The following is a 26,871-nucleotide window of genomic DNA, read 5'->3' as shown; positions in this document are numbered from 1 at the left end:
GGAGGTGCACATATATTTAGTCAAAAAACAAAACTGACCATCCAATCAACCAACCAACCAAAAAATCCAGAGGAGTAAAGTCCTGAGGAGAAAGCTTACCTATGGCAACAAGCAGACTGTTCTTTGGTCATAGTGGGTTGGAATATGAATGGAGTCATGTTCAAGGGAAAGCAAGGATTCACTTAAATCTTGTAGATATAATTTAACTTGGAGTTGTGAAAAAGAAAATTTAAAAAAGATCACGATCATCCTGGTGATGCAAGCAGTATAGAGGAAAATAGAAACTCTCGTAAACTGTTGGTGTTGGAGCCTGCAGTGATGGAGACTTTAATTTGGAAATAGAATTCATGAGAAAGAAGTTACCCTGTTCTAGTTTGCTTCCTGTTGTTACAGTAAAATACCATAGCCAAAAGCAACTTGAAGAATGGTTGACTTGAACTTCCAGGTCACAATCTGTCCTTGAGGGAAGTTAGGGAAGGAACCCAAGGCAAGAAGCTAGAGGCAGGACCATGGGCTTGTGCCATTTGCTAACTTGCTCTCTGCCTCACGCCCATCTTGTGTTCTTATACAGCTCAGACCCATTTGTCTAGGGGGGTGTCAACTCCAGTGGGTTAGGGCCTTCTACATCATTAATCAGGATAGTCTCTATAGGCTCTCAGACATAGCCATGGTCAGGTCTGATCCAGGCAGCTCTTGAGTTGAGGTTCATGCTTCCCACTTGACTCTATGTAGAGTTGACAGTTACAGTAACCAGGACACGCCCTCTGTTACACTGCCTGCTCTGTGAGGACATCTGTGGCTGTTCAAATGACTAGTTATTACATTCAGATGTTCTTTTCTAGTGGCTGCTCTGTAACACTGTACACAGTTGATTATATTCTCCTAAGACCTCTCTTTTGGCTTTGCATTGTTTCCCCCACACCCCATGATTCAGTACTCAGTATTCTGTTCTATCTGCTCTTTGTGCTCTTCGGTTGCAGCTGTATTGAAAACATTTCTTCACACTGAACTTTAGTCATGTATTCTTTTAAAAAGTGTGTGTGTGTATGTATGTATGTATGGTATGCTCATTAATATTTTGCCTGTATGCATGTCTGTGTACCACTTCTTTTTTATTGAAAGCCTTTTCTTTTTTTCTATTTTTCATTTTATGTAAATGGGTATTTTATCTTCATGTTTGTCTGTGTACCTGGTGCTGGCAAGAGGCCAGAAGGTGTTGGATTCCCTGAAACTGAACTTACAGATGACTGTGAGCTGCTATGTAGGTTCTGGGAATCAAATCCAGGTCCTCTGAAAGAGCAGCAGGTGCCTTTAGCTACTGAACTATCCGTCTCTCCAACCCCTGGAAGGTTTTTTTTCTTTTAATAAAATATATTTTGATCCTGCTTTCCCCTCCCCTTATTTCTGCCAGATTCTTCCAACCTCTTTACCCATGTAACTTTGTTCTTTTATCTCTCTTTAGAAATAAGCCAAAAAAGGGGCGGGGGGGGGATGTACACAAACATCCCACAACAATAGCAAAACAGAAGTGGAAATCAAAATATACAAGCAAAAGACCAATAAGGCAGAAAATGAGAAAAAAAAGTCTATTAAATAATACTGAGCTCATTTTGTGTTAGCTTACCCTCAAGTGTGGTTCATGTACCCAGTGATGCCTTACTAAAGAAAACAATTTTCCCCCTTTTTCAGCAGGTCTAAGTCACAGATAGCTTTTCTGTTAGGTGTGTTGGAGTGTGCCTACTTCCTCCCCTCTGATGGGAACCCGTCTGGCTTGAACCTTTGCAGGCCTTTCTGCTTACTCTCATACCATTTGTGCCGCCATTGCCATATCTTGCAGCAGGTTGCGTTTGTGGGTTGCAAGGTTTGTAGCTGGGAGATGATTTTCTTCCTTTCTCTGGTAATATGCAGAATACCTTAAAATACCATGAATGCTAGACAGCAGAGGTGAAGCTTCTAGGTTGGCACCAGCTCAACTTCTCTGTGTTTGATAACATATGTGAGTGTTGTCATCAGCAGTAGGGCCTTACCATAGGGTTATGGAGGGCATCCCATAGCCAGCCTGTGATGTGAAGGAGTGCTGAATGACTCAGCAATATTTAACCCATTTCGGACTTTAGAGGTTTTACTTGGTAGCAAGAGATACCTAGGTGGGGTACTGTTCAGTGACTCAGTTTGGATTGTTTATACGTTTGTATATTCTGCAGAGCTTCTGCAGAGCGGGTTTCGGTTTCCATTTGGATTTTGACCGGTGTTCAGTGTGTGCCTTTCCTTCCATATTCTGTCCTGTGCTCTTCTCTTCCACCCCCTTCCTCTTTAGCCCTGCACTCTAGTGTCTCCCTTTCTCTCCATGATTCTGCACTCCAGTGTCTCCCTATCTCTTCATGACTCTGCACTCTAGTGTCTCCCTATCTCTCCATGACTCTGCACTCTAGTGTCTCCCTATCTCTCCATGACTCTGCACCTAGTGTCTCCCTATCTCTCCATGACTCTGCACCTAGTGTCTCCCTATCTCTCCATGACTCTGCACTCTAGTGTCTCCCTATCTCTCCATGACTCTGCACTCTAGTGTCTCCCTATCTCTCCATGACTCTGCACTCTAGTGTCTCCCTATCTCTCCATGACTCTGGATTCTAGTGTCTCCCTATCTCTCCATGACTCTGCACTCTAGTGTCTCCCTATCTCTCCATGACTCTGCACTCTAGTGTCTCCCTATCTCTCCATGACTCTGCACCTAGTGTCTCCCTATCTCTCCATGACTCTGCACTCTAGTGTCTCCCTATCTCTCCATGACTCTGCACCTAGTGTCTCTCTATCTCTCCATGACTCTGCACTCTAGTGTCTCCCTATCTCTCCATGACTCTGCACTCTAGTGTCTCCCTATCTCTCCATGACTCTGCACTCTAGTGTCTCCCTATCTCTCCATGACTCTGCACTCTAGTGTCTCCCTATCTCTCCATGACTCTGCATTCTAGTGTTTCCCTATCTCTCCATGACTCTGCACCTAGTGTCTCCCTATCTCTCCATGACTCTGTACTCTAGTGTCTCCCTATCTCTCCATGACTCTGCATTCTAGTGTCTCCCTATCTCTCCATGACTCTGCACTCTAGTGTCTCCCTATCTCTCCATGACTCTGCACTGTAGTGTCTCCCTATCTCTTCATGACTCTGCATTCTGTTGATCCTTCCTTGGGGGCTCTTCTTTTGCCTGGTACTTACTAAGTACCTAACCTCTGTGTTTATATGATTTCAGCACACATTGAAGCTTAAGCTAACATTCACACGTAAGAGAAAACATGCCATAGTTGTCTGATAAAGTTTTTCTAGTTCTATCCATTTACCTGTAAATTTCTCCTTTCTTAAGAGCTGAATAATCTTTACATGTGTACATGTACCACACTTTTATCCAGTCATCAGTTCATGAATGTCTAGACTGTTTTCTATTTCTGCTATTATGAATAGAGCAGTAATGAACATGGATAAGAGGTGTCCTGTGCTAGGGTGTAGAGTCTTTTGAGTACCTCAAAAGCTGGATCTTGAGGTAGATCAATTTCTAGCTTCCCGAGGAACTACCCCAATGACATCCATAGATAGTGTCTGTACACGTTTATACTCCTACCAGCAAGGAATACCTGGGTGTCCTTGGTTCTACCTGCCCTGAGTACTGCCACCCTGTGCTGTCATTTGTTTTATTGGCTGGTTTATGGTGAACTCTCAAGTAGTTTTGATTTGTATTTCCCTGATGACTGAGCATGCTGAACATTTCTTCAAGTGAGAAGCATTTGTGTTTCATTTGTGAAAACTCTTTGATTCTCTACCTCATTTTTAAATTAGTCTTAAGAGTGTTTGGTTTTCTTTAGTTCTTTATATATTGTAGATCCCATATGTCAGATGTATGATTGGTAAAGATCTTTTCCTATTCTGTAGGCTGTGTTTTGCCCAAATGGCAGTATCCTTTGCCATAAGAAGCCTTTCAGCTTCATGAGGTCCCACTTATTAATTGTAGGTATTAGTATCTCCTATGCTGGTGTCCTGTTCAGAATGGATTGTCCTGAGGCAAATGCACTCAAGCCCATCTCCCACATAACCTTTTTATCAAACTCAGGGCATCTGCCCTGTTGAAGTTTTTGATTCATTTGGAGTTGTTTTATTTGTGCATCCCTTTTGTGCCTGGAGCCTGTGAAGACCAGAACAGGATGTTGGATCCGCCGGAACTGGAGTTTGAGATGGTTGTGACAGTGCTCCTAACCACAACCACTGGGGCATCTCCCCAAGCCCTAGCAATATTCTTAATTACTCCCTGGATATTTTTATTTCATTGTCACTGTCACTTAAAGCATTCAGCAGATCAGAAAGTAACAAGTGCTTTACAAGTATGCCTAAAACATCTAGGAATTGGCATCTCAACCTTTTCTTTTGTCACTGTATTTTCTGCCACTAAGTCCTGCAGTTATTTCTGCTGATAGTCACACTTACTTCTATTCTTGTTGGCATCATAATTATTAGTCCCTTAAAACAGTTGATGTATTAAAGCAAATCAGGCAAGGTACTAGTCCTCTCACACACTTTCAATTTGCAGTAGTCAACTATGGTTTAGAAATGCTACATATTACATACTGCTTTGAACAATTTGATGAAGTCTCACACTCTGATTTACCTATGATTCATCAGTTTGTTCAATGTATTCTTGATATATGCTCTACCTGTCCATTGGTCATTTAATATCTGTGTCACTTACTTGTTTTCACTGTGCTTCTATTTTAAATAACCCTTATTTTACTTAATAATTTCATCAAAGCACAAATGCATTGATAGTGGCAGTTTGGCTATGTCAGAGAGAAGCTGTCTAGTGCTTCAAAGCTTTAGGTGTCATCTCACATCATATGAAGATGGGTACAGGACAGTATAGAAAAATAGATCTTAGGAGACAGTGACCATATTTTCATAACTTTTACTGTAGTACACTGTTATATTTGCTCTTTTGTTATTGCTTATTGTGCCGGAATTTGTGAGTTAAACTCCATCACATTGTTAAACTCCAGGCAAGTAACTCTACCCAGATGAAAATCATGAATAAACAAAGAAAAGTACCCCTGGTATTGACAATTCTAAGTTTAGCTTGCTCCAGGATCTTGTAACAGGGTGTTAAAGCTCTAAGTGCCAGAGATCCAGTAGCCAACAGCAGTGGTCCCAGCTCTGAACTTAGAATGTAGGGCCCTCTTCTGCTCTTAGCTTCTTGGCAGCCTGGACTGATGACTCTGGCTTTCTGGGACTCACCAGTGGTCGGGATTTGCAGCTCTTCCTTCCTTGTAGCTATTTGTCTTCTTTTGCCTCTGTTTTTTGCCATCTTGCATCACCTCAGCAGTTCTTGGTCACAGCTTTGCACAGTTCTTAATCATTGCCATTCTCCTAAGGTGTCTTCTATGTGCTGCTGGGTGTACCAGTGCTGTGAGTTGTTTGCTCTTTATTCTTCCAACTTGTATGCTATATCTGTGGTTAGACCAGAAGTAGGCAAGGAACTCTCAAATGAGGCTTTATCTGGGGTTAGGCTGTGGGTGGGGCGATGCACAGGAGAGGACAGGTTGACCCATGCAGTATCTTGTCTGTTAACCACAGCCTTTTTGTTTAATTAGGCCAGCCTGCCCTAGGTGTTAGTGCCAGTGTCTCTCTGATGAGATTGAAGGCCGCTGTGGATGTCCAAGTGTTTGTGAGTCATGTGAGGCTGTAGGTGGAGTCATACAAAGGTTCTCATGAAACTGTTAAGACCAAAGTGAAGTCTCCAGGAGCCTTTGCCAGGTATGTGGAGTGGCGGTGACTAGGACAGAGTCTCTTGTGGTTTGAGTGGCACCCGTCACAGTTGTGTTTCTTAGTACTTAGAAAGAAATCTCTTGTAGTGTTCTGCTCCTGTGAAGCCTCCTCCATGCATTGGTAGCTGGATTGAGGAAAGGCTCCCTGAACAGCCATAACACGTCCCATGTACAGCTCCAGAAATGGCTGCACGATTGAAAGCTCCCACAGTTTCCCACAGTTGTGTAGCTGAAGTTGTGGTTGCTACCACCAGAGTACACCTTCAAGCGAGGTGGCACTGTCATTGGGAGTCCCACTGTAATTAGGAACCACAGAGGCAGCTCATTTCTGGCCTCATCTCTGCCCCACCTCATATAGTTACTTGGTAATGTTCTACACAGCTGCTAAAGGGACAGGTAAATGATTTGGCAGGCTTGAATCAACCAGTCCAACAATTCATGCCTCCATAACTTCAATCATTTAAATAGGAAAAGCACTAAGAAGTGCTTACAATATAGATTTAACATGAAATTAGCATTCTTCAGTGAGCTTTGGCTAACAGTACTTAAGCCTCTGCCAAATACCCTATCAGAAGGTTGGATCCCCCTGACCTGCCTAGATAGATAAATATGTGCATGGTGTGTGTGTGTGTGTGTGTGTGTAGTCTAAGCTTTGCGTCTGTATTTTAGAACACATTTCCTATGGCTTGGTGGGTTTTCTATGTGATTTTATGTGCTGAATGTTTAAATTGAAGACTTAAGAATAATCTAGAGTTTTGCTTTTAGGTTAGTGGATGGCAGCATGGGCAGCTTGGAGACTTACTGAGAAAGCAGAGTTCTTGTGTCAGTCCCAGAGCTTCAGAATTAGAGCCTGCACTGTCACAATATCCAGTAAACCATGTACAGTACGCTGAGATACCAGGCACCTCATTCACCTTTCTTGGTTTGACACTTAACTGCTAAATTAAACATAACTGTTTAACTAAACTACCTATTTTTCTATTTTTACCTATTTTAGATTTCTTTATAAGTTTCAAATTATGATATCTTATGTAATAAATTGTTGTGAGAAACAGCTGGGGGTAACAGACAGCAGAACTGTGTCTGGATTAGTGTGAAGTCCAAAGTATGTGTCCCTTTATGTGAACTGATGTCTATCAGTTCCTACCCTAAATCAGAATATTCAGGGAGGGACAGTGTGTGTGTGTGTGTGTGTGTGTGTGTGTGTGTGTGTTGCACCTGTACTTCCTATGTAGCCAAGGGATCTGTGATGTGTTTAATTTTTACTATTTTCTAATGACTGGCATCAGTGTGTTTTTTTCTAGAATGATGATAGTATATGCTTAAAACAGTTTGCAGTTTTTAAAAGCTTAATACCTTATATAGCTTTTATGAAGCTATTTTTTTCATGCTCAGGTAATTTTTAGAAACCTAGAACATTTTCAGAAGCTTTCCAGAAACTTAATTTTTCCAATTAAAAATTCTACAAGCAATATGTGAAAATAATCTGGAGAACACTTAAAATTTTTAATGGAAAGAACACATTTAAAGTAAAAAGAATAATAGAGTCAGGGCTCATGTTCTCATATTCATGTTAGTGTCTCTGCTGTGTTCTCTAGAATTTCTTGACCATGACAGAAGTAAATACCATTTATAGAACATCAGTTTTTGTATGCGTATTACGCGTTAGTGAAACAAACATTTGTCATGCAAATCAGTGCCTTCCCAGCCTGCCGCCTGCACTCCAGTTCCAGATGTTCTTGTCTGAGCACATCCTCATTGCACAGCACCAGGCCCTGCCTCTGTCCATGACATGTGAAGAGGCTTCCGGTTTACATAGGTTTTATTCATATGTTTTCAACAACATAAGGGTTAGTACTCTACATTCTTATAAATATTTTAAAATCTGTTACTTTTGAGATTTGTCATCGGATATAAGGCTTGTTGAGGCAGTCTTGTTTTCCTTATTGCAAATACTTATTCCTGTTTTAGGTGTACAGTAGAGGACTTTTGTAGATTAAAGAACATTTTGAGAGTATGAATGTTTTCGCGTTTCTTGATAAACATTTCTTCTTTCAAGTACCCACTTGTTTTCATGGGTTCATTTTTTTCATGTGTGTGTGTGCGTCCTTTCTTATTGATGTTTACATTTTATTTAGATGTACTTTTGCTATTTACCATACCCTGAACTCATAACCCTCATTTCTGATCCTCCAGTTTTGGAATGTATACCTTTCATAGATACATTATTAATTTTTTTTTTAAAGTGAGTCTTCTGCTTTTGGAATCTCAGCTCCTCAGGATGTTGCTGGACAAGTCACAAAGTTTGAGGTTAGCCTGGGCAGTTTAATTAGACCTTGTCTCACAGAAAATCTTAATTTGATTTATTGTTAACATTTTAATCACTGTTTTGTTTAGTTAATAACTTTTCATTGGGGTATATGTTACTGCTGCTCAGATCTGTGTAATGGAGTTAGTTTTTATTGGTTGGTTGCACATTTCAAGCCGTGCATCTAGTGCTACTCATGTCCCGTCCTTTCTTAGCCACCCTCTGTCCTTGTAATCTCCCCACCAAAAGAAAGCAAACCAAAAACAAGCAAGGAAACAAAATTTCACCATGGAAGCTGTAGTGTGTCACAGTGTGTCACACAGTCTACCCCTTTGTCCACCCAAAAGCCCCATATCTGGGCCTGGGTGGTAGTGGAGTTGGTGAGTTGGCCATTCCTCCGTCACCCATACCACCAGGGGGAGCTCGTCTGCATTGCCCAGGCTAGCTTGCCCACGGGCAAGGCAGTGTGACAGCTGGCAAGGGGTAGGGCCAGCTCTCATGCCCTCTGGGCTGGCTCACCCTTGCCTTCGCCACAAGGGCCATCTCTCGAGTGCTACCCAGGTGAGGCTTCGTGTGGCAGGCCAGGCTAGTCTAATCAGGCGGCTCTCTCCATCCTCGACTCTACAGTTCCACTCTTGTCAGTGCTCAAACCATCCCACTTCTCAGTCTCTCCATGACTTGTACTTCACAGTGGCTCCTGAGCAGGCGAGGCATATGGTAGATGGGCCTCTGTGAATAAACCAGTTTTAAATTGTTGGAGTTAGGAAAACATTTCCAGCAAAGTAAGACCAGTAGAATAACTAATTTTCTTTTCTCTCTGTGTGTGGAGATGTATGCATGTAAATATGGGTGTGCATGCTCTTGTGTGCTTACCTGCAGGCCAGAACAGATGTCTGCTATGTTCCCTATGCATCCCTGTCTCCTGTGCAATCTCAACAGGCCTTCTCACTGAGCCTGAAGCTTATATTTTGCCTAGGGTTGCTGCCCAGGGATCATCTGGCTCCACCTGTCAATGCTGGGTTGGAGGGATGCACAGCCATGCTTGGATTTTTATAAGGATGCTGGGGATTTGAACTCAGGTCCTCATGCTTGAATAACAAGTGCCCATATCCACTGAGCTACCTCTCTAGTCCTGATTAGGTTCTTAAAGATTGATTTATAACCGTTTAGTACAGGTATGGCATGGTATTGTCTCAAACTGTTGCCAGTATTATTTAAAAAAACAAAATGTGAGCATGTGATTTCTGTAAGCTTCTATTAGTAATTGTACAAAAATTAGAATGCAACCATAATACAGTCAAGATGTTTTAGTTTTTAATACCTGACTTTTCTTGTTTCTTTCCTTAATTTAAGGTCCCCGATGGGCTTCCTGGAATATTGGTGTGTTTATTTGCATCAGATGTGCTGGAATTCATAGAAATCTTGGGGTTCATATATCCAGGGTCAAGTCAGTCAACCTAGACCAATGGACACCAGAACAGATACAGGTAAATATTAACAATAATTATTAAAAATGTATTTTAAATAATTAAAAAACTTATTTCTTGTGTCTAAGATTGATACTAAAATGCATGCTGAAATGGCATACTGATAAATCAAAAATTTGAATGTTATTTCACTTATTAATTCACTGATGTTAAATTCTTGTTGAGTCTGTGGTAGTCAGTTTTAAATCCTTTTCCCCCCTATAGAATTGATTTCACAATATTTAAAAATGTTTTAATTGGTTGAAGACATTTGCCAGTATAAGCCCTTAGTTTTACCTGCAGTAGAGGGAGTCCAGGTAAAGATCAAGGGGGAAGTCACCTCTTGCTGAGAATTGACTTAAAGGATGTCTCTTCTGTGGAGAAGTATTGTTGGTATTCAGAGAGGCTAGGCAGGAGATGATGGCAGTCCAGTGAGAAAAGGTTGCTCTGACAGTCTTGGTTTGTGGAGATTAGTTAGCTTCATTATAGATAAAATTTATGATAATAATAGTTTGCTATTTTTCCAGGGTGACAGTTTTAAATCTTTAACATCTTACTTTCTAATCCATATGTAAAAACAATTACTTTTATTGGTCTTACTGTATAATTTACAGGTTTTTATTTGTATTATTATTCCCTTTGAAATTGCCATTAAAAATTCTGAATATATCACTATAGAGCTATATTTTGGTATCACAAAAGATTATTTCTAGGATGCCTGGTAGATACCCAAATCCACTGATGTTCAGATGTTTTTAGTAGATGGAATAACATTTGCATGTATCCATCCATACCCATTCTTGCATGCATTTTAAACCATTCTTAGTTTCTTACAGTATTGGATACCATACAAGATTATTTTGTTTAAGGAGTAATGAAAGAAAAAGTGTCTCTTTTTCTCTCTCTTTCTCCACCCCCCTACACACACACACACACACACACACACACACAAGCTCAGTACAGATGTGTCACTTGACTTTGATTTCCAGTCTGTAGTTGGTAAGATGTTACAGATGCAGATCTCAGAGATAAAGAGGACATATGGGTATATTGTTGGACTTTAATATGCATACCTCAGAATTAATAAAAATAAACTTATGTGGTTGTAAACTAAGTTAACAGAATTTCCAAAGATCTTTAGGCTTTAAAGTCAAGAAGAATTGGTATAATTCTGTCTTAAAATTAACTTTGAGGTTATTGCTGGTAAAGGCTGGCCTTTCAAGGAAATGTTATCCTTTGAGTATATCCAAAATCCCAGAGGAGAAACCATACTGTTTAGATGAGAGAAGTAGAACTTTTGAACACTTTGTATGATATAGTGTTCTTATTCACATTTTTATAGCAGATGTGATAACTAAATGATGTTATGATCTTTCTCAAGAAAGAATTGAGTAGATTAAAATATGTAAGTTGTATTTGTAAAAATTTATAGAGAAGAAAACATTGAACTCACATATATATGTACTTTTTAATGGCTCATTTTAAACTAAGGACAAGACACTCTTGTTCTTTGGAATTACTTTTCTTCTCAATAAGATTTAAATAACAGACTATTTGAGGCAGGTAGCTGTACAATTTAGAGCATACTTTTCCCATCAGAACTGTAGTTAACTGGTTGTCTGTGAAATAAATAATAGGTACATGGCAAGGTACTGACTTATTAAAGAGTTAGGAATTGTAAAGATAATGTACAATATTTGAACTTATATTTGAACATGATGTTGGAGTACTCTGTGTGAAATTGTGTCTCTGTACTTCCTCACCTACCTAAGGTATTCTCTGATTGGCTTTAGTAAAAATCTGATTGCCAATTAGCTAGGCAGGAAGTAGAAGATAGAACTTCTGAGAAGGAGAAAGGAACTCTGGGACAAAGGAAGGCCTTTTGCTTGGAGACATGGGGGGAGACATATTGATCAGAGGCCTAGAATACATAGCTAGCCACGTGGCTGAATGGGGCTAGGTGTTCAGGTTAACTTAGGTGATCTAGTTGAGAGTCTGTTTAGCTAAGGCCTAAGGCTTTGAAATATTAAAAGATCTCTGATTATTTGGAGGAAAGCTGGTTAAGGAATAATTGCCACTGTGTTAATTTCCAGCATTAATTAATATGCACAGGGCATAATATTTAATCTATAATTAGCACCCAGCATAGGGGCAATTAATTTAGTGTTACCTGTCAACTTTTTGAAATAAGAACTATTTTGTACTCTAAGTCTTTATAATTGTTTGTCACCAGTGAATGCTCTGCCTGGCCCATAGTCTACAGAGTTGTTCTTCCCATTGTACCATGATGAGAAGTGAGGCTAGGACATTGTCAGGAATTTGCTGAGAATCAGGTGCATTACTTTAGACAGTTACATAAGGTAGTGGGCCATTCCATCTTTTGTGATGGACCCTGTGAATACTTGTAAGCCATATAGAGAAATTACTATTGTCTTGAAAAATATGTTTTGAGATGATCAAACAAAAACAAGTAAGTAGTTGTTGATGATGCTGAGTTTCGAAGCTATACCGTTTAATCTGTATTTTATCTTAAGTACATTTCAAGGCAAGTGATTCCAGCAAGGCAGTAGAAAATAATTAAAATGGGTTGACAAAGTTAGACCTGTATAATTTCCCTAGGGCACTTGGTTTCCGGAGGCATCAATGTTTTCATTTGTAGAGTAAGAAGAGTAATATTGTCTTCTTTGTAGGGAGAATAAGTTTGTATGGGTGAAACATGAGATAGTATAGTATCTGATTTTGCTCCATTTATCCATTATATAAAATCTTCAGCTTTGTTGCCCTGAAATACCTTATAACAAATTGTTATAAATTTAACTTCTGATAATCTGTTGTGATGAGTTGGTTTCTAAATTTACTACCAAGGGTCCATTGTGCTGTATAATTGACTATAATGAATTTCTTTTTGAGGGTACTATCCACTATATAAACAAACTCAAAGGAAAAAAATCATATGATCATCTCCTTAGATGCAGAAAAAGCATTTGACAAAATACAGCACCCCTTCATGTTAAAATTATTGGAGAGATCAGCAATTCAAGACCCATACCTAAACATAATTAAAGCAATTTACTGCAAACCAACAGCCAATATCAAATTAAATGGAGGTATATTTGAAGCAATCCCACTAAAATTGGGGAAAAGACAAAGATGTCCACTCTCCCCATATCTATTCAATATAGTACTCGAAGTGCTAGCTAGAACAGTAAGACAGCAAAAAGGCATCAAGGCGATACAAATTGGCAAAGAAGAAATAAAGGTATCACTATTTGTAGATGATAGATAGTATACATAAAGCCACTCCAAAATTCTACCAGAGAACTTTTCCAGCTGATAAACAACTTAAGCAAATTGGCTGGATATAAAATTAACTTTAATAAATCAGTAGCCTTCCTTTATACAAATGATAAACAGACTAAGAAAGAAATTAGGAAAGCAACTCCCTTCACAATAGCCACAAATAATATAAAATACCTTGGGGTAACTAAGTGAAAGACCTGTATGACAATAACTTCAAGTATTTCAAGAAAGAAATCGAAGATCTCAGAAAACGGAGAGATTTCCCATGTTCATGGATTGGCAGAATTAATATAATAAAAATGGTCATTCTACCAAAGGCAATCTATAGATTCAGTGCAATTCCCATCAAAATCCCAACACAATTCTAAAGACATGGAAAGAGTAATTCTCAAATTCATCTGGAAAGGCAAAAAACCCCAGAATAGTGAAAACAATTCTTAACAATAAAAGAATGGCTGGGGGAATCGTCATCCCTGACCACAAGCTTTACTGCAGAGCAATAGTGATAAAAACTGCATGGTATTGGTACAGAGACAGACATATTGATCAGTGGAATAGAATAGAAGACCCAGAATAAAACCACATACTTATGGACACTTGATCTTTGACAGACACCAAAAATATAAAATGGAAAAAAGAAAGCATCTTCAATAAATGGCGCTGGTCTAACTGGCTGTCTGTATGTAAAAACATGAAAATAGACCCATATTTGTCACCTTGCACAAAGCTCAATCCAAGTGGATCAAGGACCTCAAGATAAAACCAGATACACTGAGTCTAATAGAAGAAAACGTGGGAAAGAACCTTGTACTCATTGGCACAGGGAGATATTACCTAAACAGAACTCCAGTGGCTCATGCTCTAAGATCAAGAATTGATAAATGGGACTTCACAAAACTGGAAAGCTTCTGTAAGGCCAAGGACATGGTCAATAAGACAAATCGGCAACCTACAGATTGGGAAAAAAATCTTCACTAACCCTACATCTGATAGAAGGCTAATATCCAAAATATATAAAGAACTCAAGAAGCTAACCACCTAAATAAATAAATAAATAAATAAACAAACAAAATTAAGCAACACAATCAAAAAATGGGGTATAGAACTAAACCAAGAATTTACAACAGAGGGATCTCGAATGATTGAAAAGCACCTAAAGAAATGTTCAAAGTCCTTAGTGATAAGAGAAATGCAAATCACTCTGAAATTCCACCTCACACTAATCAGAATGGATAAGATCAAAACCACAGGTGACAACACATGTTGGAGAGGATGTGGAAAAAGAACAACACTCCTCCATGCTGGTGGGATTGCAAGCTGGTACAACCATACTGGAAATCAATCTGGAGGTTCCTCAGAAAATTGGAAATAGAGCTACCTGAAGACCCAGCAATACCACTCTTGGGAATATACCAAAAAAATGCCCCCACCATGCCACAGGGGCACGTGTTCCACTATGTTCATAGTGGTCTTGTTTGTGATAGCAAGACGCTGGAAACAACTCAGATGTCCCACGATAGAAGAATGGATACAGAAAATGTGGTTCATTTACCCAATGGAGTACTACTCAGCTATTAAGAATGAGGACATCCTGAGTTTTGCAGGCAAATGGATGGAACTAGAAAATATCATCCTGAGTGAGGTAACTCAGATTCAAAAGGACATGCATGATATGTACTCACTAATAAGTGGGTGTTAGCCAAAAAAAAAAAAGAAAGAAAGAAAAAGAAAAAGTACAGAATACCCAAGATCAGTCCACAGAACTCAAAAAGGTCAACAGGATGAAAGGCCCAAGTGAGGATGCCTAGTCCTACTTAGGAAGGAGAAGAAAGCAACCACAAGGTGGGAGGGAGGGAGAGACCTGGGAGGGAAAATGGACAGGGGTGAGGTGGGGAGGAGGGGAACCTGATCTGGTATTGGGTGAGGAGAAGAGGCCTGAAGCTCTGAGTGCCAGGAAGAATGTAAACAGACAACCTAAGGTAGGAGGTTGGGGTGACCCTCCAGAATGCACCAGAGACCTGGGGCTGAGGGACTCTCAGGACTCAAAGGGAGAGATCTTAGATGAAATGCCCTACAGTAAGGAGAGGGAACTTAAAGAGCCCACCTTCAGCAGGAAGACTGGGTAGCAAATAAGGGAGGGGACCATCCCACAGTCCCGTACTCTGACCCATAATTGTTCCTGTCTGGAAGAACTGTAGGGATGGAAATGGAGAGGAACCTGAGGAAAAGAAGGTCCAGCAACAGACCCAAAGTGGGATCCAGTACAAGGGGAGGTCCCAAGGCCTGACACTATTACTGAGGCTATGGAGCACTCACAAAAAGGGACCTAGCATGATCACACTCTGGAAGACCCAAGAAGCAGCTGAAAGAGTCAAATGCAGATATTTGCACCCAGTCAATGGACAGAAGCAGCTGACCCCTGTGGTTGAATTAGGGAAGGATGATAGAAGCTGAGGAGAAGGGCACCCCTGTAGGAGGACCAGCAGTCTTAATTAACGTAGACCCCTGTGATCTGTCAAACACTGGACCATCAGTCAGGCAGCCAACATCTGCTGCTATGAGGCCCCCTACACAGGACTGCCAAGTCTGTGTTCATTCAGAGATGATGATGCACCTAATCCTCAGAGACTGGTGACCCCAGGGAGTGTAGAGGTCAGGTGGGGTAGGGCGTGGAGACATTGTTGTGGAGACGAGGCTAGGAAGGAGGTGTGGGATATGGAACAGTTGGAGGGTGGGTGGGTGTGTGGGGAAATAAATTCTGGGGTGTAAAAAAATAAAAAAATAAATTAAAAAAAGAGAGACAGAGTACTAGCCAAAAATAGTATTTTATTTATAATGGTTAATCTTGATTGCCAATCTTACTAGGACTAGGAATTACCATGGTAACAAAATTCTGGGCAAGTTTTTGAGGGATTATGTAAATTAGGTTAATTGAGGTAGAAAGATCCACTCTAATTGTGGGTTGGGCTGGGGTCCCTTTCTGAAGAAAAGGGAGAAAGTGGAAGTTCCCTCCTGCTCCTGCTGCCAGGCCTTCCCTGAATCATTCCCTGGAATAATTGTTAGGAGTAAATGCTCTGCCTGGCCTGTAGTCTACAGACTGCCCAGCATTTTGTCACAATGAGTCAAGTAGCTAATACAAATGGCCAGGCACTTTGGTCTGAATAGTTAAATCAGAGCTGCTGTCTTTTGAAGTTTTTTTTATTCAGATCTAAAAGTCTGTCATATTCTTGTGGTGGTAAGAATGTTCAGAAATGCCAAGTTCATACCATGGCATTTCATTTTATTAGTTTATTTACTGCTTAAAAAAATTTCCATGTCACAGAGAATGATTCACAGCTCTTGGTGAGCTTTTACAGGTGTTGGCCTTAGTGGAGGTAGAACAAACATCTCTCACTGTAGAGTTCCCTCGTGTCAGTTTCCAATCAAATCCTCCAAGGACAAGCACTATAGTGATTTCTGTCTCTACAGATTAGTTCTTTGGGGACATTTTTTGGGTACCCCTGTAGGGGTATAAAAACCCACTTAACAGCATTCCTATAGGTCACTCATGAAAAAGTGTGAGTCCACTGAAGTCTAGCTTGGGGAACCAGTGAACTTAAAGGACTTACTAATAAGAGTAAGGGTGAGTTTACTTGCAGGAACATGGGTGTGTCCCCCAAACAGTACCAGTAGAAAGTCTGACCCCCCAGCATAGTGAGTTCTCCCCTATAGCTGCATAGGTAGAGGCCCCTTTACTAATCCATTTTCTATAGTCTGTATATGCTAGCACCTCCAGAGACTATATACAATTAAGAAGAATTATATTCAGGTAGATAGAGGGTATTGTAATGGAGTGGGTGATTGAAATCTGGTGACAGTCTAGTGAGTCTCCTTTCTTTCTGTAAAGGAATGCTCATAGTCAACAAGCCAGATCTGTCGCAAGAGTTGCAGCTGCTCTGATGCAGATGACAGCTGTTATGCTCAGAGGACAGTGCTGTACATAAATTGAAACCCCTGTCTTGGAACTCATTCCTATGTAGTCTTTATCCAGATTTGGAAAAGTGATGGTTGCAATTTGTTTTACTGTTCTGTAATTAGAATAGTTTCTTAAAGGCTATTTGATGTAAAACTACTTAGGTATTGATTAATCAGAGTAAGAGAAGCAATTTCACCACATTTAAATCTACTCTGTGTCACCTTCACGATCACTATTACCACTCCCATGATACTCATATAATCATGCTTACTGTTTTCAAAGATGCTAATCTTTTTAAAAAATGCTTTACCAAAAGATCTAACCAGATCCCCAATCCAGTTAAACTTTGAGATATATATGGGTTTATAAAATGTAGTCACTTAGAAAGTAATATCTCAGGGTTACCTATTAACTGCTATTAGATAATGCCATGCTCTCATGACACACACACACACACACACACACACACACACATACACACACACGTTGTATGTTCTTTTAGGTTTTTTAAACATCTACTGAACATGGTATTTTAGAGCTGTTGAATGATTGTTTTTAATCAAATATTTTTTATCAAAATGTATTTTTGTTACTGTATAAATAAAGTTACTTATGTTTAAAATCTTGACATTCTTTTAATGTGGTTTAGGGTTAGATTGAGTGTCTCTGAATGTGAGCTTGTCAGGTTCTGTGTTTGTTTGTTGGCCTGGAACTCACTGTGTAGACCAGGCTCGCCTCTGATTCATGGAGACAGACCCACTTACCTGTCTCCACATGCAGAGATTAGAGCATGGATGCCTCTACCCAGCCTCTTGTCATGTACTTCTCATATTTTTGGAGAGGATTAATTTTCGTATGATTTATAAACATATCTTTCACATTTGATTTTTGTAGTGATGTATTAATTCTTTTAAGTTTACCCATCATCTGTTAATCATTACTTACTCATTTTAATCTTTTCAGTATCTATATTACATTTGAACAATGAAGAATGTCCTGGTTATTATGAAATGATACCTCCAAGGTCTTTAGCTTGTTCAAAACTTTGCCTTGAATAAAACAAGTCTATCATTACTAGAGTGGTTTGTATCAAGACTAACTAGCCGCTAGAAGTACATAGCTGAGATTTACTATTGAGTGGGCAAGCAGAGATACATAGATGAGGATGACAGTCCCCTTCCTCAGATTCTCTCATTGTAAACGTCATCCTCTCTGGCTAACATAGTAGCTTGAAAACGTTTGCAGTGGTCATCTGTGGATGAGAAAGTCACTCAGCACTATTAGCCTTATTAAATCACATGCTTTCTTTAGCAGTGTACTCCAACCTCAGAGGACACACTTTTTTCTTGTCTCAGTTCAGAAGAATGTGGCAGGATGCTAGGTTAAATGTGAAGGATAGGTTTCCTTTTCATCCTGAAAGAAATATTTTTAGTACAGTTTTTGACTGTTAATATTTTCTGGCATGAGGTGTAAAGGTAATTAGCTAAATGTGTATAGATTTCTATTATTACCTAGCTGTTGGTAAGAAAACCTTTATGAGGTAAATTGGTAGCCTTTAGTTTGACTTGCCTATCTCAATATCAATTTTAAGTCTAAGAGAGGGTATTGTGACCAGCAAGATGGGTCAGAGGGTCAGGACACTTGCTGAGCTTGATGACAGACCTGAGTCAGTCTCAATGGAGACGAGACTGAAGGAAAAGGAAGTTCAGTGATAGGCCCAAGTTGGGATCCAGCTCCCAAAGGGGAGGCTGCAAGGCCTGACATTAATACTGATGCTGTGGTGAGCTTACAGGCAGGACTCTACCATGGCTGCCCTCTAGGAGGCCCAACAAGCAGTTGACTGAGACAATGCAGATACTTACACTCAACCAACGGACAGAAGTCAGGGACCCTGTGGTTAAATTAGGGAAAGGCTGGAAGAAGTTGAAGAGAAGGGCAGCCCCATAAGAAGACCAGCAGTCTTAACTAATCCAGAGATCTCTCAGACACCGAGCCACCAACCAGGCAGCATACACTAGCTAGTACGAGGCCTGTAAAACTTAAAACATCAAATTGTTGAATATAGGTTTTGTTTTTCATGCTAAACTAAGACTGTTTGGTACTTATGGCATTTTAGAAACAGAAGAGCTTCATCTATATTACATTTTGACATCAGTATGTTAGAGCATGATGCTTTTTGACTATTAAGTTTACATAGCAAATTTTGAAGTTAATATTCAGTTTATAGTAGGGTTTTGGTATTTCTTTTTGAAATTGAATCTGAAGTAATGTCTGGCTTTCTGCTGTGTTGTCATTTGTGCCAAGTAATAGGTTATATTGAAAAACTAAAATTATAGACTAAAAAAAGGTCACAGTTCTTTTAGTAGCAGGTTAAGGGATTCTTAATTGTTGTTTATTGTTATATAAATGAATACAGTATGAATTTAAGATGGTATTGGGATTTGAACCGGAAATCTTAAAGAAAAGATGGAATCTAATGGCAAAGGTAAGTACCATTAGCTTTAAAGTAGAACATACTTTATATCATAATGATGACCCTCAATATTCTTTTTATAAGCATATATGGACATCGACTTTGTATTTAATATGATCTTGTAGTCTTATGTTAACGTTCCTTAGAACCAGTAATTCTGATAGCCAAATGCTTGACTTTTGTGTTTTCAGAGTCTTAATTTTAAGTTAATGTTTTAAAACATTTAAAACATGTTTTTTAAAGTCTTAATAGAAATTTTGACTTAATATCCATACTTATCCATTTTTTATATTTAGGTCTGGGTGAAATAGAAAAAGCTGTTGAGAGATGATACAGCCTTACTAAAGCAGGATTATATTCAAAATACTTAATACATTTTAAATTTTTGATGGCTTGAATACAAGTATTTCTCCTCCTAGAAAAGTGAAAAAAGGTTTTAAAATGTGTTTTTCAGGGGTGTGGGGAAAATGTGTTTTTCAGAACTATGTCTAGTACTTACAGTCTAGCAGCATTCCCAGATAGTAGATGGTAAAAGTAAAGAACTCATTTATAAGCCCTAGTGTACATTTCCTCTTGGTTACAAATAATTAAAAATTCGATGCTTACTTTTTCTCTTAATTTTTTTCCCACTTATTTATTAGGAATAGAATGGGCATGAGGTACCAGGCTGTGGGACAGGTACAACAGGCTCTCTCTAAATCCTTTTTACTGTTGTATAGATGATCAGATCATACAACAACTGTAACTGTTGTTTTCCTAGGTAGTTGGTTGGGTTTGGGTTTTCTCCTTCTACCATGTGGATTTTGGGGGTCTATCTCAGGTTAAAAGGTTTGCAGCAGGCACTTATACCCACTGAATCATTTTTTAGTCCTTCTGTTTTCTCTTGAGAAACATGCCATTTATTGTCCCCTTTGTCCCCTTCCCCCAAATGGCTATCTTCCACCAGCTCAGGAAAACTGAATTATTTGCCAAAGAACAAGCAACTGCAATTTTCCTCTTCTGTCAGTTCTTTTTCTAAAGTATTGTGAATAAGAGACTAAACCATATTTTTAATAGCAGTAGTGATATTTTAATGATGAAGACAAGTCTAGGTGCTGTGGTATACTTTGAAGATCAGATGTTTAAGTAATCTCCAGCTGCATGGTGAATTCCAGGTTGGCATGGGCAACACAAGTCCCTGTATCCAAAATCAGTTCAAACCAAGCCCAACCCCAACCCCACTAACTACGAAGAGAACAATTATGGTCTGCTTACAGTGACATTTTCTGAGTGTGCATTCTGACCATCTGTACAATGGTAAAAAGGGTTGAGAGAGAACCTGGTATATTGAGCAGAACAATCCTGTGCTCTCTTTATGTCTCTGCCCCAACCTGTAAAATGAGAACTGAGCCTCTGAGGCAGAGATTGGTGTTGGTAAGCCTGTAAATCAGTAATCCTAGTTGTATTGCACAGAGCCCAAAATTAGACTACTGGTGCTTTCTGTTGATTCTGTTTGGAGTTGAATTATAAAATCTTAGGCCAGTTACTTACCATTTCAGTTTTATTATGTGTAAAATTTATGTAATACCGATGTCAGGGTAGTTTAAAATGGAGCTGTGTATTTGCACATGTATTCACAGTAAATGAAATACATGCACATAAAGAGCTGAGGCTAAGCGTGACATTACATTCATGGTGTATTCTCTTTTGTATATTACGGAGCAGAGCCTTTTCTGTGTTCTAATGTGTGATATCTTGAAACTCTGAGGACAGCTGGTTTGTGCCACCTTCTTTCTCACTTCCAAATGATAGCTGTCTTTTAAAGCCTCTCTTCTTCTTCTTCTTCTTCTTCTTCTTCTTCTTCTTCTTCTTCTTCTTCTTCTTCTTCTTCTTCTTCTTCTTCTTCTTCTTCTTCTTCTTCTTCTTCTTCTTCTTCTTCCTTCTTCTTTCTTCTTCTTTCTTCTTTCTTCTTCTTTCTTCTTCCTTCTGCTTTCTTCATCTTCTTCTTTCTTCTTCTTCTTCCTTCTTCTTTGTCTTCTTCGTCTTCGTCTTCATCTTTCCGTTTGACATTTCATCTTCATCTTCATCTACGCTGCTCCTCTGCTTGGCGCGCGGTCCCGTTGTTCTCTGTTGTACTTTTAGAAACCTTATTCTCCCCAACAGTTCTTTCTGATTCTGTGATCCTGAATTCTTAGATATTTGGGAGAGAAGTTTGTTATTAGCTTTGTGTACTTGGAGTGATTAAATTGTGACAAAAATATGTTATTTAGGTGATAGTTCTGAAGGCGCTAGTCCACGATTAAGCTTTATTGCTTTTGACTCATTGAGGTCAGTAGATGGCAATGGGGAGTGCATGGTGAAGTAAACTGTCCTGCTGGGAGTCAGCAGAGCCTAAGGGCTCCACTGGCCCCCTTATAGGTCCCATTGCCTCCCACTGGTGTCACTTTGGGAAGCAGGCCCTTAACAAGTGGACCTCTGAAGAGCACTACAGCAGCAGTCTATACTTTTATGTGGAATTGAGTCATTAAAGTAAAAGATGGTGTTTGGAGGGAAAAACTTTGAGTAGACTCTCAAAGAGTTATCATTCTAAAGTAGCTAATTCACTTATGTGGAATTCTAGGCAGCACCTTCTCTTTATCAGGCTTCCATGGTAATCTTTCTAACTATAAATTAGGAAAATTCAAGAATAAACTCTGTAGTAAATTTGATCTTCAGTTGTTAGTCCTGGAAATGTCAGCACTGTTCAAGTGTTTCATTTTTGTAAATATTAGAACTGTCCACAAAATGTCAGGAATTTCAGTTTTAGGAAGTTTTAAATACAAAGTAGGGGTTCTTTCACAGTAAATGGTTATTTAAGAAATCATGGAGTCACGTGTGTTTGTAAAATCAAGTATTAAATATAATTCCTCTGTTTGAAACTTGAATATTTAACCTTATAGTTAGGATTTAAATTATCTTAAGGAGAAGAATATATGTTGGAAATAGTAACTGTTACTTAGGATTTGTGAACATGTGTGTCAGAATTACTTTATGTGAATAATGAAAAGACTTGCCATCTTTTTTATTATAGTGCATGCAAGATATGGGAAATACTAAAGCAAGACTACTTTATGAAGCTAATCTTCCAGAGAACTTTCGAAGACCACAGACAGATCAGTATCCTTTGAATTTGTGTATTGTATGTATAAAATGAGTTAGCACACTTTTACCATTAATATTGTATATTGGTATTTAGGAAGAAGTGTATTATAATATCATTATTTAAAATGGAAATTACCTGCACAGGAGTACATATAATTCCACTAGTGCTCAGGAGGTAGACGAGTAAGGTCCTAACTGTGCCAGTGTACAGGTTTGCTACATAGTGAGAGCTATCCATGGAAACCAGGAGTGGGGATGTAGACTGCTTTCTGAGTGGTTTTGCTGTAAGCAGTTCATGGGAAGTGAGAACAACCCAAACCAGCGTAGCTCTTCTTTAAGTGATTTCCTTGGAATTGAAAACAAATTGTTGTAATGCATTGTAATGTTTCCTAAATAGTTTTCTGTTAATAATTAGGGAAGTCTTAATGCTTTCACCCACCTGAGTCCTTTATTCTTATAAAACAGTATAAAATAGGTAAACTTTGACCTTGTATAATTTTTTTTCTTAATATTGTTTACTAAGATAATTCTGAAAAGCTTTCTGGTTGTAAGTGGAAACCTTAGTTGTAGCTACTGAACTTGTGCAATCCTTGTCTTTGCAAGAAAAAATTTGGCCACTATTTTAACATATAGGAAATTCTGAGTTTCACCCATTCATGATATAGCTGGAAAGATAGGAAAAATCTACTTAATTATTCTGAGTTGATAATTCATTTAGGATGTGAAAATAGCGAATACATTATAGTACATTTACCTAGTACATTAATTGGATGTTGAGAGGAATTAAAAAATATCAATATACAGCATGTAGCACACACTTTGCTGTATTGAGTACAGCATGGATGCTAGAGTATTGCAAAATGAACCTGAGCTAACCTGAGGGAGCTGGAAGTGGTGGTTTTAGAATTAGAATTAGCAGCTATGCTGTTTTTTTTTTTTTTTTTAAGTTGGGCTGATTTGTTTCTTTGTTTGTTTGTTTTGGATGCAATTTCCTGAAATAAGTACACATTCTGTGGATAAGGAAAAGTAGATTATGAAACATGTACAGAAGGGATGAGCAAGTGGAGATTAAAGAATAGAGAAATTAGAGTGGGCCATTTTTAGGGAAACAGATGAAGGGGAACGTATGTGGGACTGAACTCACTTTTTCCTTAAGTTATCTGTTTTCAGAGCAGTAGAGTTTTTCATCAGAGATAAATATGAAAAGAAGAAATACTATGATAAAAATGCCATAGCTATCACAAATGTAAGTAAAACCTTCATCTTTCACCAATTGATGTTTGTTAAGTAGATTTCAAACTATCCAGCTCAATTTGTTTATTATAAAACATGTTAGTTGTGGCTAGTTAAATATTGGGATTTTTTGATCACAGTGTTGAGAACTTGTAAAGTAGTATGGGTTCAGCTTACTTGACTGTGGTAGTTTGAATATGCTTAGCTCGGAGTGGCGCTATTAGGAGGCCTGACCTTGTTGGAGGAAGTGTTTCACTGTTGCAGTAGGCTTTGACACCCTTGTCCTAGCTGCCTAGAAAATAATCTTCTACTGACTGTTTCTGGATCAAGATATAGAACCCTCGGCTCCTCCAGTACTATGTCTGCCTGTGCACTGCTGTGCTTCCCGGCATGATGATAATGGACTGAACCTCTGAACCTGTGAGCCAGCCCCAATTAAATGCTGTCCTTATAGAAGTTGCCTTGGTCATGGTGTCTTCTTCTCAGCCATGGAAACCTTAAGACATTGACCTTTTATTAAAGGAATTAATTCTATAGTTAAAGAGAAGACAAAAAAAGGGGGGGGAGGGGACAAAAATTACTTTGCAAATTCTACAAATGAATGATAAATAAAATTTGTAGTCTGTTTTTCCACTGGAATTTTGTTAGGTCTATTGAGACATGAGGAATATCCCAAGAGTATATTAACGCTAGACACTTCCCTTGATTATTAGCAAACAATATGTTAATAGTTCTTACCTTACTGTAGTATTACCCAACTACTTCTATTTAGTTTTTATTTCTGATTAAAAATTTTCCTCTCAGTTCATTATGTAATAATTGCCTTTATTGTTGAAATCATCTTTTGGCATCTGATACCTTGTTTAATAAGCAAGCCTTAAAGTGGTTCATCTCTTGAAGTTGTGAGTCCTGCAGTTCTGAAACATTAGTTCCCATCTCGGCTTGCATGTAAACTGCCCTTTTCTTTTAATTCCTATTTAGTTAATTTTCTTTTGCTGTGGTGAAGCACCATGATGAAGGAAACTTACAGGAGGAAAGGTTTACTTGGGGCGGACTGTTGAGTTCCAGTGACCTTAGAGCCCATCAGCACAGGAGGGAAGCATGGCAGCAGGCAGGCGTGACATCTGGAGCTGAGGGCTGGGGGCTGAGGGCTTACAGCTCAGACTCAAGCAAGCAGAGAGAGCAAGGGGCAGATGCCAGAATCTTCACTCTCTCATGGCCACACCCCCTAAGCCTCCCCACGCAGCCACCAACAGGGAACCAGGTATCAGAATGCCTGGAGATTTTGGAGCTGAGATAACCCTGTAGTCCTGTGAACTACACCATCACCGGGCATAATAGACAAAAGCTATTGAAGGATAAATGAAAATCAGCAGCATTGAGGATGATACTTATAATGTGCTTAAGTTTAAGGCTCATTTAATCCTTAAGTGAAATAATTATATACTTAATGAATATTCTTATGAAATAGTACATTATTTAGAATATTTTATAAAATACATTACTGTTTATTAAATTCTGAAATGTGAAATTTTAAATCTTTTTACTTGAAATTTTGTTTTTGGTTATATAGTAATTTGTATGGGTTTTATTTTTGGATGAAAAATGTTCTTCCCTTTTAGATATAAGATATGCTTTGTTAGGATAATTTTTTTATTCATAGGAGACATGTAGTAAAATGTAACACTTAGGATTAAATATCATGGTATTTGTAACTCATTTTCAAAGAGTTCAGTGAAATCTTGTCAGTCTGCATATGTGTGTGCATGAGTGTGAAGAGAGAACCAACGTGGCATGTTGTTAACATGTGATGACTATTAATGATGTTTATACAGTCATGGATACTATATTTTCCTATTTTTTTTGTAGGCTTGGAGGTAAAATATTTTAAAGTGAAAGGTTACATACTGCTGAGCTTATATTACTAGTGAAATGAAAATCCAGAAGTTATTTACACATAACCCATGCTCACAGTCTTCTAGGATACTAAGTAGAGGCTAGACCAGATTTTAAAAATATGAGACAGAATATGAGTTTGTATATCTAAGTTATATCCTGAAAGAAGTGGGCTATTGTGGGCACCACTGTATTAGCTGTACTCTGAGTAAGAGCTGTGTTTCATTACTACTGAGTTTTATGTGGCTATCACTCCTGTGTTAAGTACCTCTAATTTGCTTTAATGTCTTATTTTTTTATAAATTATGCTTTCCGTTTCAGATGTTAATCTTAATGTTGTCAAGATATATGTTACTGCTTTTAATTTGTTTTCTTATTTCAAGAGTGATCCATAAGGCAATTTCAAAGCAAAATCGGGATTTACTTCTTGATTTTCTATATATTTCAAAACATGACAAAATATAAAGTAATAAACTGCAGCAAAACAGTTGTGGTGAATGCCATTTTTTTCTAAAGTGTCGTGCCTCTGCCTCTGCCTCTAGCTGTCAACCAAGCCACTGGAATCCATCATGGTGATGAGAGAAGCTAGAGTGGAGGCTTCTTATTGCTAGGGATTTATCTCTAGTTATATGGAATGCCTTCAGTCGGCTGCCCTGGTGATGCTGACCTAGAATCTCAGTCAAGAGCCTGAGGCAGAAGGATCCCAAGGTTAAGGTCTGCCTGGGCTACAGAATGAGTTAAAGACCAACCTGGGCTATGTACCAGTGAGGAACAATCAATGAATACTTAGATTCCTAGAAAAAGCCATGTGAGATCAGGAAGAAAGAACTACTAAAGTGGGCATTTGAACTGGAGAGCAGAAAAAGCAAAGGCACCCACAAGTCAGTAAGGGCAGACTGGAGTTGAGAGCAGGAGGAGCTGTAGGTGACTGACTAGCAAAGTGTACCAGCTCAGAGAAGGAAAGGGGAATACAGTGCACTAGTGTGATCTAGGTAAGGAGTTTGCACTTTGTCCTTATGTAATGTGTGTAAATTACTGAAGATGAAGTTTGCATGTGAGAATAACTTAGTATACAGAGTGGACTGGGGAAGTCAGGGGACTCCCAGGTGACATTAGTGCTCTTTGTCACCTGGTAGGGCAGCTGGTGAGGGTTGAGAAGGGATGGTTTCATGAAATTGAGATCTTCCAAGACAGCATACTTGCCTCTCTTGTCCTCTCTTACACCTCCTGAAGAGACAACTGTCACTTTAATAATAGATTTTCCTTTTGTTTCTAGATATTCTGAATGCCTCTCTCACCTTTCATGTTTTTATGTTC

General features: G+C 38.8%; 1 protein-coding gene and 1 long non-coding RNA gene across 11 annotated transcripts in view; one reads left to right on the top strand and one right to left on the bottom strand.

Moving 5' to 3' along the window:
• Smap1 (small ArfGAP 1) overlaps window positions 1-26,871 on the top strand; it is a 76,000-nt gene that overhangs the window by 28,013 nt on the left and 21,116 nt on the right. For both annotated transcript variants that reach the window (XM_052192597.1, XM_052192598.1), the window contains exons 2-4: window positions 9,465-9,598; window positions 22,355-22,440; window positions 23,596-23,671. In XM_052192597.1, the coding sequence (XP_052048557.1) occupies window positions 9,465-9,598; window positions 22,355-22,440; window positions 23,596-23,671 (296 nt within the window). The remainder of the gene's footprint in view (window positions 1-9,464; window positions 9,599-22,354; window positions 22,441-23,595; window positions 23,672-26,871) is intronic.
• LOC127692347 (uncharacterized) lies at window positions 2,374-3,174 on the bottom strand. 9 transcript variants are annotated; one of them, XR_007979451.1, is made up of 5 exons: window positions 3,035-3,144; window positions 2,832-3,001; window positions 2,732-2,798; window positions 2,528-2,596; window positions 2,374-2,494 (listed from the first exon to the last, which is right to left on the bottom strand). It is a non-coding gene; the product is annotated as an uncharacterized LOC127692347 (long non-coding RNA). The 9 variants fall into 9 exon arrangements; XR_007979444.1 differs by having other exon boundaries at window positions 2,528-2,798; window positions 3,035-3,174; XR_007979448.1 differs by having other exon boundaries at window positions 2,562-2,798; window positions 3,035-3,145.

This window comes from Apodemus sylvaticus, chromosome 9 (assembly GCF_947179515.1).
Source record: "Apodemus sylvaticus chromosome 9, mApoSyl1.1, whole genome shotgun sequence".
Taxonomy (NCBI): domain Eukaryota; kingdom Metazoa; phylum Chordata; class Mammalia; order Rodentia; family Muridae; genus Apodemus; species Apodemus sylvaticus.
The sequence above is the reverse complement of the archived record's forward strand: the minus strand, read 5'-3'. Positions and strand labels throughout refer to the sequence as shown.